At 39.2% G+C, this 19,630-nt stretch overlaps 2 protein-coding genes across 4 annotated transcripts in view; one reads left to right on the forward strand and one right to left on the reverse strand.

Annotated features, from left to right (window-relative positions):
• SLC26A8 (solute carrier family 26 member 8) overlaps positions 1 to 601 on the reverse strand; it is a 52,280-nt gene extending 51,679 nt beyond the window's left edge. For both annotated transcript variants that reach the window (XM_010949017.3, XM_074348568.1), the window contains exon 1: positions 400 to 601. The gene's annotated coding sequence lies outside the window, so the exon portion shown is untranslated. The remainder of the gene's footprint in view (positions 1 to 399) is intronic.
• Positions 602 to 2,640: 2,039 nt separating this feature from the next.
• MAPK14 (mitogen-activated protein kinase 14) overlaps positions 2,641 to 19,630 on the forward strand; it is a 61,966-nt gene continuing 44,976 nt past the window's right edge. The window contains exon 1 of one of the 2 annotated variants that reach the window (XM_010949015.3): positions 2,641 to 3,158. In XM_010949015.3, coding sequence (XP_010947317.1) covers positions 3,043 to 3,158 — 116 coding nt within the window. In that variant the 5' untranslated portion in view covers positions 2,641 to 3,042. The remainder of the gene's footprint in view (positions 3,159 to 19,630) is intronic. The other variant, XM_010949013.3, reaches the window with a different exon arrangement.

A 19,630-nucleotide genomic window follows, 5' to 3' on the forward strand; every position in this document is an offset into this window, starting at 1 on the left:
CCAGGGACGACTGTCATTCATTCATTCCACAAACACATACTGAGCGCCCACAACGATCCTGGCCCTGCGGTGACGGCCGCAGCCTCCGCCTGGGGACTCCCAAGGGTAACGAGGGACTGGTTCCTCGCATCCGACGCCGGAGCCGGGGCCCGCCGCGGCCTCGCCGCTCGTCACCTGGGGCTGACGGCAGCGGCTCCCCTGGTTCCCGGGTTCACCTGGCTCCTGGGCTGGGGCGGGAGGGCAGCCGTTGGAGTCGGACGCAGCTCCGGCCGGGCTGGCGGCGCTGTGGACGCGGACGCCGGCGGTTCCGAGCCGTTGCGGCCGAACCCGCGGGCGTTCCGGCGGGCGGGCGGGGGACAAGAGCGGGGAGAGGGGTCCCTGGGCGTGGAAGCCCCCTACCTGTGTCGCCCAGCCCTCCACTTGACCACTCTCAGTTGACGGCCTACTCGAGGCCAGCCTCGCGCCCCGCACTTCACATACTCCCGACGACCCCTTTGGGACAGACGGTGCGGAGGAAACTGGAAGCTGAAGGAGCCCCTAGCTCTCAACCCCACAAGCCTGGCTCCTCCCACTGAAGGGCATTCTCCCGGCGAGATCTCCTCTCTGGCCCTCTCCCCGCCAAGACCCTTTAACCTCCTTCTGAAGCTCAATTCCTGTCACTGTCTCACTATGCCTTGTAGACCTACTTGGCCCAGTTGCAATTTTCCACTCGCTTGATTACTGTATTAACGTCTAATATATTATTCACTTTACCTATTCCTTTTTAAAATTTGTCTCATCTCCACAAGGGCAGGGATTTTTATCTCTTTTATTAACTGCTGTACCATGAGTGCCTAGAGTAATGTGGTATATATAGTAAGTGCTCAATAAATTTGCGTTGAATAATTGAATGATTGCCCCTCTGTTAATGTAAGCTCCAGGTAGGCAGCAACTGTCTGCTTTTTAATCACCTTTCCATCAGAAGTGCCTAGTAGGCATTCAATACATATTTGTTGAATGAGTGAGTGAATTATTGCTTACTTCATCTTTATCCCCTTGGTCACTCTCACTTCATCATCCCAATTTGTTGGATAAATATATGAATTTCTTAGAATTCTTATTTCCAAGTTTCCGTCCTTGTTTCCATTGACTCATCACTTTGATTCCCCATTCCACCCCTCATTTGTGCAAAATGAGTTGTATTTTTGGTCTCACTTCCTCCTTCAACCTCCATTACTTCTAGAAAGCTCCTAAATCTGCAGGTTGGCTTAGAACATTTTCAAGCAACATGTCTTCATAGGCAAGAGAATCCACGCTAAGCCACATTGAATCCAAAGAAAGCATTCCACGAATCACCCATGGCCCTGGTTTGGGGCTTTAATTATCCTTGAGGAGAACTGAGGATCTGGCACCACCTCCTAAATTGAGATCGTGGTCATTGTTCATAATTTGTTCAACAAATATTTATGGGGTACCTTTCATATTTAAGGCACTATGCTAGATGCTGGACCAAGACAGGCAAAGTTTGAGTGCTCCAAGGGCTGCATAACACAAAAGAAAATAATTACGGATAGTAACGAGAAGTGTCCTGGCTTGAACTTAGCTATTTCTAAAAGAAATGAGTAAGAATGAGATAGGATCAAATTCTTCTCCTTATTGTAACAAACTTTAGCACAGGAATAGGTTAAGAGTGGAGGGGGGAGGAACGTATGGGTTATAATACATTGCGCATTCATATTTATTATCTTGTTCAGCTTTCAGGTGGGATGTAGGGCAGGAATCCTCTTTTGCATTAACTGGAACTAAGATCTAAGAAAGGTCAGTTGACTTGCCCAATGTGACACTGCCAGAAGACCACTGCCTGCACTGTCCTTACTCCAAGAGGCATGACTTAAATGCTTAAAATCCTCGTCGCTGGAAGCTCTTCAACGTAGGAGTCAATTTCAAATCTTCAGAGTAATGGTTTTAAAAACGCTTCTCAAAGGGAGATATGAGGGATTTTCCTGAATCTGAATTACCTGGGCGTGTTGTAAAAATGCACATTCTTGGTGCCCAACACGGATCTATCCAATTAAACTCGCTGTGGATTCTGGGAATCTGTATTTTTAAATTCTCCGGGGGATTCTTCTGCTTAGAAAAGTTTGAGAACTACTAGTAGAGTTTGGGTGGAAAACCTCAACCTTAATGCAGGGCTAATATTTACCTTTGGGACAGACTTCGTCAGAATTCCAAAGAGTAAGCCATATGTCCTTGAGCAGATGGGACCGCAACGACTTTCTGGCAGGGAATTTTCTCTTTTTTAGGAAAGCATTTCTTAGAAATTGGGGGTTCCGCTGAGCAGGTGCTCGGCTGCCGGTGACCACCCACAGTTCAAAGATCTGTTGGCTCTTTTCCCGACACCCTATTTGTCACTGTCACTTTCCACCAGCGAGCCAGTCATTCGCCCCGCCGACCACGGTGGGGCGCAAGCGGCATGTGTTGTCTGCTTATCCTCTTCTTCCCGGGTCTGCCTTCGCGCCCTGAAGAAGAGCGTCCCTGGGCGTTCCTACCTCTGGTCACCAGCTGTTGCTCTCTTCTCGCGAGAATTGCTCCTCCCGTCCTCTCCCTTCATCAACCCCCTCCCCTGGGCAGGTTCCATATTGGGTAAAATCTCGCCTCGCGGAGAGTCTCGGGAGCTGTTCTCGCGAGAGTACGGCGGGAGGCTCCAGTTCGCTGGCTCTGGTACTGCGACCACTGGAACCTCCGCGGGCGCTGCAGCTGGAGCCGTAGTCCCGCCGCGCAGTCCGGAGTCGGCCTGGTCTGGAGAGGGTGCAGGAAGAGCTTGGAGGGCGCAGCCTTGAGCCCCGGAGCGTGTCCCTCCTCTTAGCAGGGCTCGCCCCAAGCCACTGAGGCTGACAGGGGCCGCGCGCGCGGGAGTCATCGGGGTCGCGGCAGCCGCACCTGCGCGGGCGGCCAGCGCGGGGTCCCCGCCCGGCCCGGCGGGCGACGAGGGCTGAGGAGCGGCTGCGGGCGCAGGCGGGGCCCCGCAGGGCCACCTCCTTGCCCTACGGCCGCCGCTGGAAGATGTCTCAGGAGAGGCCCACGTTCTACCGGCAGGAGCTGAACAAGACAATCTGGGAGGTGCCCGAGCGTTACCAGAACCTGTCCCCGGTGGGCTCCGGCGCCTATGGCTCCGTGTGGTGAGTGTCATCGGGCCTGGGGCCTCGGTTGACTGGATGGTCCTTCGTACCCCAGAGCCAGGCCTGCCCCCATGGCTCAGCAATGCACCAAGCGGCAGGAATTTTCCTTGGGGTAGGGCATCCCTGCGCCTAGGACCCCTGTGCTACACTCCAGGTACCCTTTGCACGCCTCACCCTGCACACCCATGTCGACGGTCAGCTGTGTGCAGGACTCAGGTCCACGGTGGGCGGTGGGTGATGGTGTTGGAGCCCGGCCCTGGCTCGCACCCTGCGCATTCCCTTCTTGGGAGGTGGGGTTTGCTGCTCCGGGGGCAAGAACGGGGGGCTCTCTTTGAGGGTCTCCCTGCTGGCATGAAGCAGAAAGACTGTCGAGATGCGTCCACCCTGGGCGCCGGAGCCTGCCTTCGGCGCAGACAAGCCCGGGGAGCTACCGGGAGAAGCAGAAGGGCAAAGCTCGACTGGGAGACTGCGGTCATCTAAACAGAACTGAGGACGAAGGGCGTTCTGTCTGGACTTTTTTTTTTTTTGCAAACCTCTGTCGAAATCCCATTTTAAGAAGCGTTCTTTTTGAATTCGCACTTGAGTTAGCAGCTATCCGTAGGGCTTAAAATACCGACTTTATCTCGGTGCGCACTGTGCCAGTTTGAGTGGTGTGTTTCCGATTCAGTTGAAAGCGTATTTCCTTTTCATAGAGTGGGGGGTGGGTGTTAATGCCTGCAAACACACGGCAGCTTGAGAAACTGGCGGCCTCACTGATTAGTCACATACCACTGCTCATTTAAGTATTGTTTGACAAAACAATTTTCTCCTTTGGAGCAAGTGAGATTCAGATCCGTTGGACGCCCTCAAGATCAAAAAGTTAACAATGCTGGGAGGAATTGTAAATATTTTTTAATTGCGATAATTCTTGTGAAATACCGTGTGTTTAAAGTCCCTTAGAGAGTTTGCAGGGGACTTAATTTACACTTAAGCTGAGGTACACAGTGGTTTTCGTAAGGATATGGAGTATATAGGAAAGGAAGGAAGAGACGCTCTCAGCTTTAATTCACACTGTGAATGTGTTTTAAATTAAATGATACCATAAAACTTCTGGACGTGAAATAGTTCACTAACTTCTGTAACTTCCAAAGTTTTATACACTGTATTTTAGGTTTACTGTCATTTGAAAGCTCCTGATCTGAAGCTAATTCATATAATTCATGTGCCTGCATTGTTTGAAGAGGTCTACAATATTATTTTTTTGTTCTGGCACAAATTCCAGGCTTTTAGATGCGTTAATCTTTAAATATAATTCCTGTGTTTCTTAAAGTCCCAGCATGAATTTCCTGTTTGGTAGAATCTTCTGGGTAATTGAGATTGTGCAATTGTGTCCAGCAGCAGATCATGTTGCATTTTCTAGTTCAGGCTGCTTGAGTTATGTTGCTGATGGCACTATGCTTGACATCTTTTTCCCGTTTTTATAGTATGGCAGTTTATATATTTCAAGGGAATTTGCAGCATTTTACCATACATATATGTACATGTGCTGTTGATTTACTAGTTTTGGAAAATGTGCTTGGATCATTGCTTCTTTAATAGCTCATTAGTTCACCTCCATTTTTCATTCTTGAGTTGACACTTTAATTTTTGTAGTCTTAAGTTTTTATTTCCAATGATGTTTAAACTTTAATGGAGTGATACAGCAGAATAGCTCAACTATGGGGAGCTTAGTGAACTTGAAAAGAACTGCTTGCAAGATTTCCTGCTGCTGGTGTGAAACACTGCCCTGGCACTGGAGACCCACATTTACAGCAAACTGCCATTAAAATGAACATGACTTTTTTTGGTTTTTTTTTACTACTATACTTTTCTGGTTTATAGACTTCAGCAGTATCTGACACTTAGAAGTGATTTTGTTAAAACAGGTTTTTAAAAGTAGATAATGCATTCACATTGTGTAAAATTCAAAAAGTATACAAGGATAGTCAGTGAAAAGTCTTTCCTTAGTCTCCAGCCTTGCTATTCCTTTCCTCAGAGACAACCACTGTTAAGTTTCTCGTATCTTTCTATGCAGGCAGAGATTGTTTTAATATCGATGGAGTAAAGTAACAACCGATATCTGACAATTGACAGTAAACAAATGTAACATGTTGGATTGAAAATATCAGAATTTAGATTTACAAGTGTTTTCTCATTCAGAGTAGTTACTTGAAGTTCTTTCACGTAGTAGTTTTCAGGTGTGGTAAAAAACTTTTTTTCTAATTTCTCTTAGAATCCATTCAGTAACCTCTGTTATTTTTCACCATCTTCATTTTTTTGAGAGCAGATTCAATTTCCGGAAATAACAAAATCAAATTGAATCCAAATAATTTACAGAATCTGGACTCAAGTCTGGTGGAAAAGGTTAGGCAGTCAGGTTGGTGATACCGTTTTAGGTCAGATAGGAGTTGTAACTATAAAGTAGTGACACAGAATTTCTTGTGTGACTTGTAGAACTGGATCTGAAGTCTGTTCTGTAAAAAGCTCTGAAAATTATTTCAAGGAATACAACATTACTGAAATAATGTGTCAGTTTCCTAATTTGTTCTGAAGTGTGATACACTTTGATGTGTAACTTACAAAATTTTAAAAATATTAAGCTGATTTTCAGTATTTTAATTTGTACTGAATATATAGTAGGAAAGCAAAAATGTAGTAACCTGTGGGATAACCAACTGTGAATCAAAGATCAAGAAATCAGACCAGAAATTTGGGAATTGATAGTTTTGCAAATATGCCTTTCCTTTTTAAGGTGTAAAGGGAACTAAACTAAGTCTTGCAATTTTAAGGAACTTTGTGCACTGTCTGTGAGGGGAAATGAAGCAAAATCGTTTGAGAATACGTTGTTGCAAAGCATTGATTTTGTGGTTGTGGGACAAAAGGGGCGGAGAATCTTTGTGGTGAGTTTAAGGAAATATAAACAGGAACTTAAATGCCTTTCCTCTGGGTTATCAGTTTTCCAGACCCTTGCCATTGATTACAGGAGGTGGGGCTCTGGGAACCATAAAATAGGTGAGAGTTGAGAATTATTCTTAAATCATATCCAATCATTGATTAAACAGTATTTATTGAATACCTGCTGTGGACCAGATAGCAGGCGAGGTTTCTTGCGATAGAGTGCTAAACAAGACTTAGCAAGACAGTCCATTCCCTGATACGATTTATAGCGTAATGCGAATAATAACTGCATTTTATGAGTTGCTTTCTATGTTCTAGGCATTGTGCTGTGCAGTTTCTATTTATCATCGTTATATAAAGCATATAACAAGACTTTTAGTAAGAAGGTGACAAAATTTACTAAGAAATCAAATCCAACTTCCTAAATGCTTTGTGGAACAAGATTGTATGTAAATAAATATAATGAAAATAAGTGATGCTAAATTTTTTTTAGTATTAATGGCCATTCACCATTTAAAATCATTTTTTTCTTTCTTTTCTTTTTCTTTTCTTTTTTCTTTTCTTTTCTGGTTTTTTTTTTCGTGTGGGTTTTTTTTTTTTTTTTAAGCATGAGCCAGGCAGGAATAAATAAAAATGCGTCATTACTGACTATGCAGAGATGACTTTCTTGACTCCTAATCAGTGAGAGGGGTGTGCCCTTTGTTTTTCTAGTATTGATAATAGGCCCATGCTGATCTTTCTTCCCATTTGCTTTTATTTGTAACCAAAAGCAAGATGATTAGCTGCATGTTATCAGTGCCAACCAATAAATATTTAAAAACTACGGCAAATGTTTGTATTACTGATATATAGAGACTTTTAAGAAAGTTTGAGTCAAGTCAGCTATCAAGTCACACTTTATCAGATCCCATTTTCCACTGATACTTCTCCACTGGCTTCCATTTTAAAATAAGAATATTCTGAACCTCTAGCTTTTCAGGTCTGCCAGTTTAAGTTCTTGATACTCAGGATTACTCTGCTTTTGATTTTCCTCTAACTCAGCCTCAAAGATGATCTGTGTTGACTTTGTCTTTCATGGGCAACAGTACAGAGGATGCTGAGCCCCTGGGGCTTAGGATTCAAAGGTAGAAGAATACACTGCTGGATCCGCCTCACTTTAGTATTAACTGACATTTTCATGAGATTTTACCCTTTATAATGTACCTGCATTCAAATCATTGTCATTCCATTTTCACTGGGTATATGAAGGCTGGTATTATTAACCTAGTTGTATACATGAGGAGCCAGACTCATTCATTAAAGGGATGGCATACTTGTCAGTGCTGCTTTGGACCTGGGGTTTCAGCATTTTAGAATTCTCCTTTCCTGTACACGTAGGCTGCTGGATTGTGTCGGGGCACTTTCTCTTGTGCTGTTTGCCTCTCTTTTTCCCTCCTTTTGTGAAGGAAGGGATTGCTGGGTCACTTGAAAGCATAGAGCTATGACTCCATGAAACCAATCCCACCAGTGTCAGCCTAGCTAATGTGAGAGGTAATGACTTCTTAAAGTCACATCTCTTCCTCAGAATTGACAAATCAAAAATGGACTCATTGCCCAGATTAAATTTTTTCCCAAAGAATTATCAGACAGTGTAAATAGTTAATTCTTGAATTTTTGAATCCTGTTGATTTGAAATTCTTCAGTCCACATTTTATAAACTTGGGACTATATGTGATTCTGTTATGTTAGTTTAGGATATAAGTGGAAATAACTGCCTCTGTAGGCCTTTGAAAATACATTGGATTCTTGCTCTTTACTGTGAAATTTGGTACTGATTTGTTCTTATCCAAGAGGTATTATTACTGTAATGCTTAAAAAAACTATATTATAAAATGGGTTCCCCTGATTTTTGAAACCTAGGAATTTCATTTCGTGGCTGCCATGTACTTGGAAGTGGTGCTCATGCTTTATTTCTTCAGGACAAACAAAAACAAAATCTCTTTAAACCTTTTTTTTTTTTTTTAATAAATGAAGCTTTTGGTATTAGAAGTAGTTTGTCTTTGCATTGTGCTTGCATAAATTAAGTGCATATGTATTAAAGATTTATAAAATTAATCAGTTTCCCAGCATTTTAGACTTTTAATAATATATTCTGGGGAAGAAGTAGGCGGTGGTCTGTAAATTCTGCATTTTTGACAAATAGATCCTGGATTCTGATATGCTTGGCTCCTAAGCTGGATGTGGGGGAGGAAGAGGTACAGAAGAGAGAGGAGTCTAGAATGTCCCCTAAGTTTCGGCCTCAGACAATTGGTAGATCTGGACTTTGGAGTCTTATAGGGTGTAAGATTGTGGAGACAAAGGGAGAGGAGGATGGGTTCATGCTAATCTCCTTGAGGATAGGACTCTGTGTGTTATATTGATACTTTGAGCACCTCTGTGTGTGGATCACTCTTTAGGTGCTGGAGATGGAGTATGAACAAAACAGACACAATTTTCTGCCCATAAGAAACTGTAGTCTAAGGGTGGACGAGGAGAAGCAGACAGTAAACAAATAATTAAAATTTATTGTGTGTCAGCTGAGAAGTGCTATGGGGAAAATAAAGTAAGGCAAGGAGAGGGAATACTGGGATGACTGTGTTGTACTTTTAAGCAGCGTAAACAGGGTCTTAGCGATAAAGTGACAGTTGAGCAAAGACCTGAAGGAAGTGATGTAGAACACTGGTTGGACATGGATGGGGAGGGAAGAATATTCCATGCTGAGGTATCAGCATGTGCAAAGGCCCTAAGGCAAAGGCCTTGTTCTCCAGCATAGCTCAGAGACCAGTATGGCTCAAAATGAATGAAGCAGCGGCAAATAATAGTAGGAGAAGGGGGTGGAGGGCTGCAGAGGTCCTGGGATTATAAAAGATCTTACTTGTTTTTGTCAGAATGGTGCCTTTTACTCTGAGTGAGGGAGGAGGCTATGGAGGGTTATGAGGAGGAGAGATGTGATCTAACTTATGTTTTCACAGATCACTCTACTCTGGGGTCCCTGTTTTTTCATTTCTGCTCCTTACCCATTAGTGGTGCTAACTGTAGTTGAGGGTAGGGTGAGGGAGTCAGATGAATTGCACAGCCTTGACCCATGCTCACCACTCATTCCAGAAGGCTTAGAGTACTAGAGCCAGTACTTTTGGTGGGCCCTAGAAATTCAGGGTACTCCAGCTCTTTAAATAACATGTGAAGCTTACTTCACTTTTCAAGTTTCTGTTGCCAAAAGGAAGGGAGCAAAGAGATTAGCTGTAGACTTCTGCTGACAAAAGAAGATTAGCCTGCTGGCAGGTTGGATGTTTTCTAACTTCTTTGGGCTTCTAGGTTTTTTCTTACTATTGGGTCATTTTTAAAAAGTCATTTTTACCTTCTTTTCAACATTTAAGATCTCATTTATTTTCTGTTTTGTTTGACCCCATAAGTGCTTTACATTCCTCTACTTTTCCCCCATTACAGTAATTTTAGTAGCAGTTGGATGATTAGTGTTTTGGCTGTTAGCCCCCAATGACTTCTCTGTTAACTTGAATAAATCTTATAGATTGAATGATTCTACACATAAGCAACCTTATAAAAATCTGTAGGATTGTCTTCCCTGCCTTTTCAGAGACAAGCTTCTCTCTTTTGTGAAAGTGACCCCCCCTTTTACTGCTCTATCATCTAGTTGCAGAAAATAAGTGTTCCTAAACACAGATTCCCATGACAACATAACAAAAAGGTAAAAGAACAAATGTTTATTTTGTCTAGGCCCGCTGCCTAAGTAACTTTAGATCCTGAGCATGCTGGCTCCTGTTACTTTGAGTGATGTTGTTACAGATTCCCTTGTTTTCCTCAGAGCCTTCTCCTCTCAGGCCTTGGTGGTATTGTCACTGTGCCTGTGACATGAAGGAAGGTATGTGAGTGCGTGTGTCTTACTGTCAGTCTACCCACAAGTATGCATTGATTGCTTTTCCAAGCTTATGGTTCAGGCATTACACATCATTATGCAAAAACCAAAAAACAAAAAAACACCAAACCAAACCAACTTCCCTCTTTGTTTTCTTAAATTCCGTAATTCGGTAATGCCAGTGCTAGGCATTGTAGTAGGTGTTTTGTTTACAAAGATTGAAAAAACAAAAAAAGCAGGAAGGGTTCCTGCTTTTGAAAATATCAGTTTGGAAGGGACATATTTATGTTGCTTTCTCAGAGATTGCTTTCGAAGTCCCCTGTAGCTTTTCTCTTCTCCATTCTTTCAGCTTAAGTTGCCATCTCAAATCTACATATATATTTCTAGCACTTCCCTTGAAATCGTCTGTTAGATTCTTCTGTCTCTTTCTTGAATCTAGTGACATACGGGTCATTTTTTACATCTAGAGCACTTTGTAGGAGGATATATATTTGAAATCTGTATCAGAGAGGCCTTTCCATTTGATTCAGATCTAGAAAGTGATGACATCAGCATGTGCCCACAAGAGGTCAGAACTTCTTTTGATCTGCTGAGGGCTCAGGGAGGCTATGTTTTAGGGGAAGAAAGGGACTGTGAGGGTTAAGGATCCAGGCATAAACCAGCCTTAAACTTCCATGTGGGGTAGTGTCTCTGCTGTGACAGTCTTCTCACCTACAAGTTATGTGCCCCTAATAATTATACCCTTAGTCTGTCTTGTGACACTCAGTTTGAGGTGTCTGGTTTATGCAAGTGTAAATTGAACTCTTCTTTCTCATATTTCCTTATCCATGTAGTAGATAAAACTTTATACCCAGAAATAATTACTTTATCCTTAATATCCCCAGTAGCTAATTCTTTCCCCCTGCTTCCATCAAATCCTTCATCAAGGGCTTTAACTAGCTTGAACCTTCTCGAACTTAGACTTTTGAAAAGTAGTTTCTATTTATGTTTTCTTCTCCAGGCTACCCACTGCTGGTGAAAATCTTAGTTATCTTTCTCATTTGGTATAATAAAATATGACTCCTTAATGATCTTAGTATTAAATTGAAGTGAAATATCGATGTTGGTATCTTATACTGATGTACTTCTAATAATTTCCTCATTTGACATTATAAGTTTGGCTTGTTTCATTTTCTGTTTCTTCAGTTATTGTCCTAAATGCCTTACGCTTCAAATGATCCGTTTTGAAATTAGCAATCTCAATAAATTAAATGATAGTGATGCCAAAGGAAGCAAAAGGGAAAAAACAGCAAATTTAAGAAAGCAGACAGTACGTGTTATCAAGCTGTGTTTACATTCCCGAATGCAGTATAACCTCAGATTACTTATTCTATGGACATTTTCGGTGGAGATATATATATATATATATTTTTTTTTTGGGGGGGGGCAGGGGACTGTCTGGTGCATTATAGGATATTTAGCAGCATCCCTTTACCCTACCCACTAGGTGCCAGCAGTTGTGACAACCAAAAATGTCTCTAGACATTGCTACATGTCCTCTGCGGACAAAATCACCCCTGGTTGAGAACTGCTTATACAATCCTATATATTTGGATTGATTGGTCCTGAGTAAAAACAAGATAGGATAACTTGAACCTTCCACCTCCAAAAGGAAACACTGTACTTTTCTGTGCATGTTACTTTTGAATTCATTTTCTAATACAATGTCAACTGTGGCCTCATTGATATACTGTACATCCACATTTGTACTTCCAAAGCTAACGTCAAGAATGTCTAACCTTTTGGATTTCAAGTCTACTGAAATGTAATGTTTCATGCTTTCTCCTGATTATTTTTCTACACACTTCTAGAGGAGGATCTCAGAGACGTAGCACTAACTACCGTATGTAGTTATAACCTTGTGTACTTCAGTCTTAAGTATGTGGAGCTGATATTTGAAGGAAGCTTATCATTAGCACTGATGAATAACAGTGGTCATGGAAATTATAATCAGCGAGTGAGCCAATTGCCTGGAGATTTCTATAACTCTAGGTATTAAGGCAACATAATTTTGAAAGTTGGAAATGTGTGTATATTTTCATATGTTTTGGATTTGCTATAGTGAAAGAAATCTGTTGGCCATCCATCAGACAGTGTTCAGTGCCCACCAGTGTATAAAAGAAATAGACATAAAATACTAATGAACTATGTATGTAAAGGTACTGATGTATATAGAGACGTGGGGGCATTGTGGGCTGTAGTAGTTAGAATATTCTATGGAGGAAGAAGAATTTGAAGATTATTTTGAAGGATGAGTAGTATTTGGAACATTTTTAAAGAAGGGAATATTTTGAGATAATGAGAAAACTAAGAGAATTAGATATAAATGGACTGGCCTGACAAGAGGAATATCTCAGATAAGGTGAACCCAATTGTGGTTCTCAGTCTGGTTGTGCTTCAGAATCACTTGTGGGGAGATTTTAAACCTACAAGTGCTTGGGTCCTACCCCCAGAAGTTAAGAATTAGGTCTGGGGTAGGATTAAGGCAACTGCATTTTTCTAGGCAATAGAAAGCTGTTATAATTTCTTGAGTTGTAAAGTAGCAAGGAAAAATGTTTTAAAATTGGTCTGACTGGAGTGTTTCAGAATGGATTGGAGGAAGCAAATGTGTTCCTTTGTAAAAAGTCTAGTAATTTATGTGCATATCTATTCATTCTGACTCCCCAGCTAGATTTCTCAGTTCCTTGAGGTCAGAAACTATCTGCTTTTGTGTGTATTTATTAGTCTTGCATTATGTTCTGAGCACAGGGCTAGATTCTGAGGATAAACAGATAAATTATAGTTTCTGCTCTCCCTCACAGTCTACATTGGGAAACAAATATATAAAGGAATACCTTTTTTTCAGTTCATTGTTTAAAAGTATGGGCTACATTATTTTCCTGATTATAGTAGTTCTTAAATCCTGTCTAATAATTGCTGAATAAATGTGCACTTTAACTTGTAGAAACTATATTTTAGTTATCCATAGCATGACAACAGATGATCAAGGATTTGGACCCTCGGTTATATTTTAATAATCTGCCATATTTTACTGTTATTTCAAACATACACTCAACCTCAAATTTGAGAACAAGAGACCTAAAATATATATATTGAGAATTTACTGTGTGATAAATCCCATGCTGAAAGCTGATCATGAAACTATTATATAATAGCATACTCATTTCCACTTGGAACATTTACTACCTGCTTTTTACAGTTTGTAAAGTACTTTCACGTAGTTATCTTATTTGAGCCTCAGAACAACATTGTAAGATAAAAAAGGCTAGTGACACCCCCATTTTATTGATTTGGAAACAGACTCTTAGAAGCTTTGGCCAAGAAGTGCCAGAACCGAAACCAGAACTCAAATTTGTTGTCTACTAGTTTACTTTTCTCTATATCAGATGGCTTATGTTTATGCTTAACAGAGTTTTTTGAGATCAGGTTATCAAAATATTGCAGACAAAGACTATTCGGTAGCCTTGTTAATGCAGCTTTGTTAGATGGAATTCAGTGACTTTTTTCCCTAGGGCACTGAAAAAGTTCTTACTTAGTATTCCTAAAAGTGAGCAAGATGTTTTAAACGTTTGAAAAAAATGAAGTTGCTAAGTGTAATGATGTAACATATGGCCATAAATTATTTGATACTCCTCCTTTGAAGAGGTGGAGCTTTATTCTCCTCCCCTTGAGTGAAGGCTCTACTTAGTGACTCACTTCTCTAAAGTATAGAATGTGGCAGGATGATGGAGTATGACCTCTGAGAGTAGATCATAAAAGACATTGTGGCCTCTGCCTTGCTCCTTCTCTGAGATCAGCTGCTCTAGGACATTTTCTCAGTCTTGCTACTGTTGGCATTTTGGGCCAGATAGTTATTTGTTGTGAAGGATATTTAGCAGTATCCTTGTTCTCTACCCACTAGATGCTTGTAGCATCCCCCACCCTCACCACACACTCGCAATTGTGATAGCCAAAAACATCTTAGACATTGTCAGATGTCCCCTGGAGGGTAAAACTGCCCTCTGTTGAGAACCACTGCCTTAGGGGAAACCAGCTGCTATGTTGAGAGGACAACTGAAGCAGCCCTATGGAGAGGTCCACATTGCAAAGAACCAAGGCCTGCCAACACCAAGTGAGCGAGCCGTCTTGGAAGTGGATCTTCCAGCCTCAGTCAAGTCTTCAGATGACTCTAGCTGGGGCCAGCGTCTTGACTGCAACTTCAGGAGAGACCATGAGCCAGAACCACCCAGCTAAGCTGCTCCCAAATTCCTGACTCACAAAAACTATGAGATGCTAAATCTTGTTTAACCCACAATTGGGGGTAATTTATTATCTAACAATAGATAACTAATCATCCTATGTGTTACTGTAAAAAAAAAATATATGTATATGTATATATGTCATATAAAATGGAGAGTCGCAGACTGAGCAAAACCCAAAACAGGTGAAGACATGTTAATGCCTGTTATGTACATTTATAGTCATGTTCACAGCATATATTTGTAGGGTGCTTTTCTGGATATGAATTCTATGAACACTATTACTGTAAAAGAGTTTTAATTGTAGCAGCAAGGCAGAGTTGATGGATGGTAATACTAAGTAGTTAGAATGTAATATATGATTAGTCTATTTAATATTTCAGGTTTGCTTGAAGGGAGTTAAAAATTATTTAATTCTGAAACATTTTTTTATTGAAATTTTCAAACACATAAAAGTAGAGAAGATATATACCCCTGGTGGAAACATTCTAATAAGGCTTTAGAAAATAATCCCCTGTAAGATAAATAAAATAATCCATGCATAATATTTTTGCAATCAATATGGGAAAACCATTGTTCTTGATGCAGATATATACTTCCATTTGCAATCGAAGAAATGTGTTAACTGACACCACTGTAGCTTTTAAAGCTTCAATGAAGAAGTGTACAAAATCATTCTTTTTTCAAATGGAGCTTGCAGAAAATGAAGGTTGATTGCATTTTGATCACAGATGGTTTTGGATTTTCAGATTGCAAACCAAGTAAATTTCTACATTATTGAATGTTAGTTTTCATCAGCCTTGTAAAAATTGAAGCAGTTGTGAAAAAGATTTTTGTCCCAGTAGCTTAGAAGCTTTTGCTGCAGGAATTGGACCAGACTAGGAATGACAAGTTTTAGCATATATGTTGTCCTTCTGAGTCCCAACCCCATGGCTAATGTCCCTAATAAATGCTATCACAAATACATTTTCCTATCTGAATGAGGTTTTTGTGAAAATATTGAATTTGCATAAAAGTTCTTGAACTTTAAGTTCTGCAAGGCAAGTTTTCAATTAAGTGACTCCTATTTTTCCATTCTGGACTACTTAACTATTGATAAGGTTTTTCATGTGTCATTTATGTTTTAAGCCTCTTTGAGAGGAATTTTTGGAAACTGAAACTGAGGATTGGTCATATTGCACATACTTGTAACAATACCTTCTGATGTTCTTTCTATCAGTATGAAAGTTATTGTAAGAAACTGAATTCTGTTTTTAAATACTATATTGTGCAAACAGATCATTTTGATTTAAAAATCAAATTGTTAAGTAGATACTTAAGCAAGGTATTTGAGAGTTAGTGAAGATACCAAAAGAAAGCTGCCAATATTTCAAATATTGAGTTTTTAAAGTCAATTTTAAGTCCCTTGCTACTCTGAAACATATTTTTTGAAATTCCCAAGTCAAAACTTGAGTTCTAGTTTTTGCCTTTATTTTCATGACATTATTTCCAAAATGGAAGTGCAGAGCATAGCATCAAAACTACAGTGATACTTGCACATTTGTCTGAATTTAGAAGGAAGAAAAAGTAGGTTTCTGTGGTAGAGATGTATGCCAAAAATATTTCCAGTATGGTATTTATTGAAATTTGTATTAAGTATTATGGGTAGAGAGAAAGTTCCAAGTTAGTCATCTGAATTAGTTATTTAGAAGGCACATTTTGAAAACCGTTATCAATTAACCTGAATTCAATTGTAAAAAAGCTTAAAATTATATGGAAAACAGATTTCATCTTTTGCAGATTATTTCTCTCCAAGTAGATATGTAAATGAGTTTGATGTGTTAATGAGAATTTGTTAATTCAGTGTAACTACTGATTTTAATACATTAAAATATTTTCATTAATTTCCAAAAATAAGTAAAATTGTATTGTCTTCTTAACCATTATTAAAGGTTCATTTTTCCTTAACATCATTCAGGGATTAGAGAAGTCATCTATGACCATTAAAAGAAATTGTGAAGCCATTTACGACCCCCAGAAATTACTCAGCTAATTGCCAGGTGTTTGCTCATTCTTCATTCTATTGGAGAAAACCTAATTTTTTTTTTTTGATGAAAATCCTGGTGGGTGCAGTCATTTGTACTCTTATGCTCTGTGGACGTGGGCAGTTGACCTCGTTAGGCAGCATCTCACCTTTCTTAAGAAGTTCTCTCTCTTCTGTTTCCTACCAAGTCTGCTGGCTATTAAAGCATACTGATTTGCTTCTACCTTGCAACATAAGCACTCTCCAAGCAAGGTGCCAGTCATGGCACATAAACACAAAGCCCCTATGTCTCTATACGTACCAAAAGCTCAGTTGGTGGAAACCACCTTTGGAGGATTGTCTGAGAAATATGGAGCTTATTATCTATTTTTCTAAAAACACGTGAGATTTCCTCTTGGATGAGAAGTGTCAGAGAGCAGCACACCATGCTGTTTTGTCTTCTCCTGCCTTTGCTAGTAATGAATTGTATTTTGGCCTTAGGAAACAGTCTCCACTGATGGATGCTCTAAGAAAAGAACCATCTGAAACCCACTATTATAATTGTGTAAGGATGTTGATTAGGACATTTTTACTGCATTATACAGTGTCTCCTTCATAAACATACACAGGAGGAACTCTTCTACAGAAGAGTTTTACTACAGAAATAATTATGCCTCTCTTCAGTTCTCCGAGTACCTGGTTTGTTTTTATTTTATGGTTCCTGTGACTCATGTCTTAACTGGTTATGTTCTCTTTGTGTTGGCTTTAGTGGACTCAGAGCCAAATTTGGGACCCACCTCTAACGGGTGTTCAGAAAGGACCTCATGATATGCATTTGTGTGCTATCCTCACCCATACAGAATTTCTTACTTATTTATTTCCCCCTAATCAGTTACTCTTATGTCAAATTGTATATATACAGTTCTCAGTTACTTTAAATACATTGTGAAGTAAAACAGGGTATATATAAGTAAACTTAGAAATTAAAATTAAGGTGTTAAGAATCTAGTATACCAAATTTTTTCAGGACAGGGGAGAGGGAAGGAAAGTGTGAATGTGTAACAAAACACTAAATTTTATTTAGTGAATATTATGGTGTCCTAAGCAGTGGACTCACATTCAGCATCAATTAGTGACAATGACATTCTGACATATAATATCTGCTTTTAATGAATTTTATCTTTCCCTTTAATTTTTTTTTTACCATAGCAATGTTTTTATAAAACATGAATTAATTTTATAACTTTGTGAATTTACAATTGAGGGGAAAAACTTATTAAGCAATGTGTCCTGGATTTTAGTTTGGAGAACCTGATCATCATAAAGATAATTCCATTTCATGATGTTGTTCATGAAAACAAGGTTTAATTTGTAGTTACAATTTTTAAAATGTGATTAAGAGGAATCTTCCCAACTGGTAATACTAGTAAGTACAATAATAAAGGCAAAGCCAGTAGCTGATCCTGGGGTTGTCCTGGGGTTGTTCCAGGTTGGTATCTTGGAAAAAGAGTGAGCATTGAAATTAAACAGATCTGGGTTTGCCTCCCACTATATACGAGTTATATGCCCTTCGGTGACTTGCTAATAAGGTTTCTGACCATTAGTTTCTTATTTGGGAAAGCAAATATAACTATCTCACAAAGTTATTACAAGGATTAAATGAAACATTTCACATAATGTGGCATAATATCAGGTAGTTTAATGAAGTTAAGTTTCTTCTCCTTAATTGGTTTTATCAGGTGATCTTTAAAAAATTATTAGGAATTTCTGTTTTGATAATTACAGTGTTCAATTTAGGATGAAATATACAATTTCTTCTCCAAAAACTGCTTTGATTAGTGATAGAAACAGGAGGCTAGATCGGAGCAAGTTAAATACATGAAGAGGTGGGGGCAGTGATGGAACGTATATTCTTTGCCTCAGCAGTTTTTGCCATGAGGATTACTAACTAATAAGCAAAAAGCAGTTTTTCTGAACAATTCGTGCTTGTTCTCTTTGGTAAGTAAAATATGTTTTAAAAGGTGGGAGTGTACTTCTACTTTGAAGTAAAAATTTTTAGTGTGTTCTAAGGAAACCATGCAATTACGGAGGAAGCAATGTGAATTAAGATGTCCATTGTAGTAGTATTTGTATTATTTGTGTAAATGAATGGAATAGCTTTAAAGTCCATCAGTGAGAATGAGTATAGATAGTGGTTCAGATATTTAATGAAATTTTTGTAAATGATTGTTTAGTAGAATGGAAAATGCTTGTGGCTTAGGTATGGAGGATACAAATTTATATACTCTGAGTATAGCCATGTAAGTATCAGTTGAAGGAAATATAATTGTTAATAGAGGTTTTATTAAAGTTAGAAAGCATGCCTCTTTTTGTTTGTTATAGGGTAACAGAAGAGCACAGATGACTTATGATTATGACTTTACTAGTGACTTTTTAAAAGATATAAACTCACTTTTAAAAAAAAAATCAGGATAGGAAAATATAAAAAAAGCAAAAATGTTAAGAGTCCTGAGTATGCTAGACATTTCTTTTCTGCTTATGTGTGTATACCTGGATGAGTATACTTTTTTTTCCCCACAGATGGGACCATTCTTTACTTCTGAAACTTGTTCTCTTTCCCATCAACAGTATAAGATGTACATATTAGTATGTAGAGATTCTTGTTAATGGCTGCGATACATGGTACATGAGAATGTACCATAATTTAAACTCTGCCGTATTGGGTATTAAGGCAGTTTCTGGTTTTGTTCTTGTGAACAGGCTACAGTGAACATTTATGTATTTTGAACCCAACTTTATATATTTTTTATATTTTTAAACTTAGTTTATATATTTTTGAGCCCAACTTTTAAAAAAGTGTCCAACTATAGTAGTTGCAGGGTATTATTGGGCATTCTTTGCTTTCATATATGTGTATTTCATCATCCCAGTTAGATGGTAAGTTCTGTGGCATCAGGTACTATGTCTACTGTTTCTTTTGTATCCACAAAGAGTCTCATGAGGAAGGTATTTCAGTAAGTACTAAGGAAGTGGTTATTTTGGTATTTGTGAGATACTACATCATTGAATCCTTTAGTGTTTTAGATTCATAGGCAGTAGTAGAACTTCAGGGATTGGAAACTTCCCATTAATAAAGTAATTTATGTTGAGTGAAAGTTACCTCTCATGAAATACTTTTCATTAATATTATCCCAGTTTGGTGTAAGATTACAGGAAAAAGTTTTTTCCATATAAAAAATAATTATAGTAGGAAACATTTTAGAAAAGCAGGGTCTATACAATTAGAATATATTTAAAATGGGCTGAACTTTTAGCTAAGTTGAACTTGATTTTCTGTTATGGTTTAGTGGTTAAAGAATTCAGTTGTGAAACATACCACATGGAT

This window comes from Camelus bactrianus, chromosome 20 (assembly GCF_048773025.1).
Source record: "Camelus bactrianus isolate YW-2024 breed Bactrian camel chromosome 20, ASM4877302v1, whole genome shotgun sequence".
NCBI classification, from domain to species: domain Eukaryota; kingdom Metazoa; phylum Chordata; class Mammalia; order Artiodactyla; family Camelidae; genus Camelus; species Camelus bactrianus.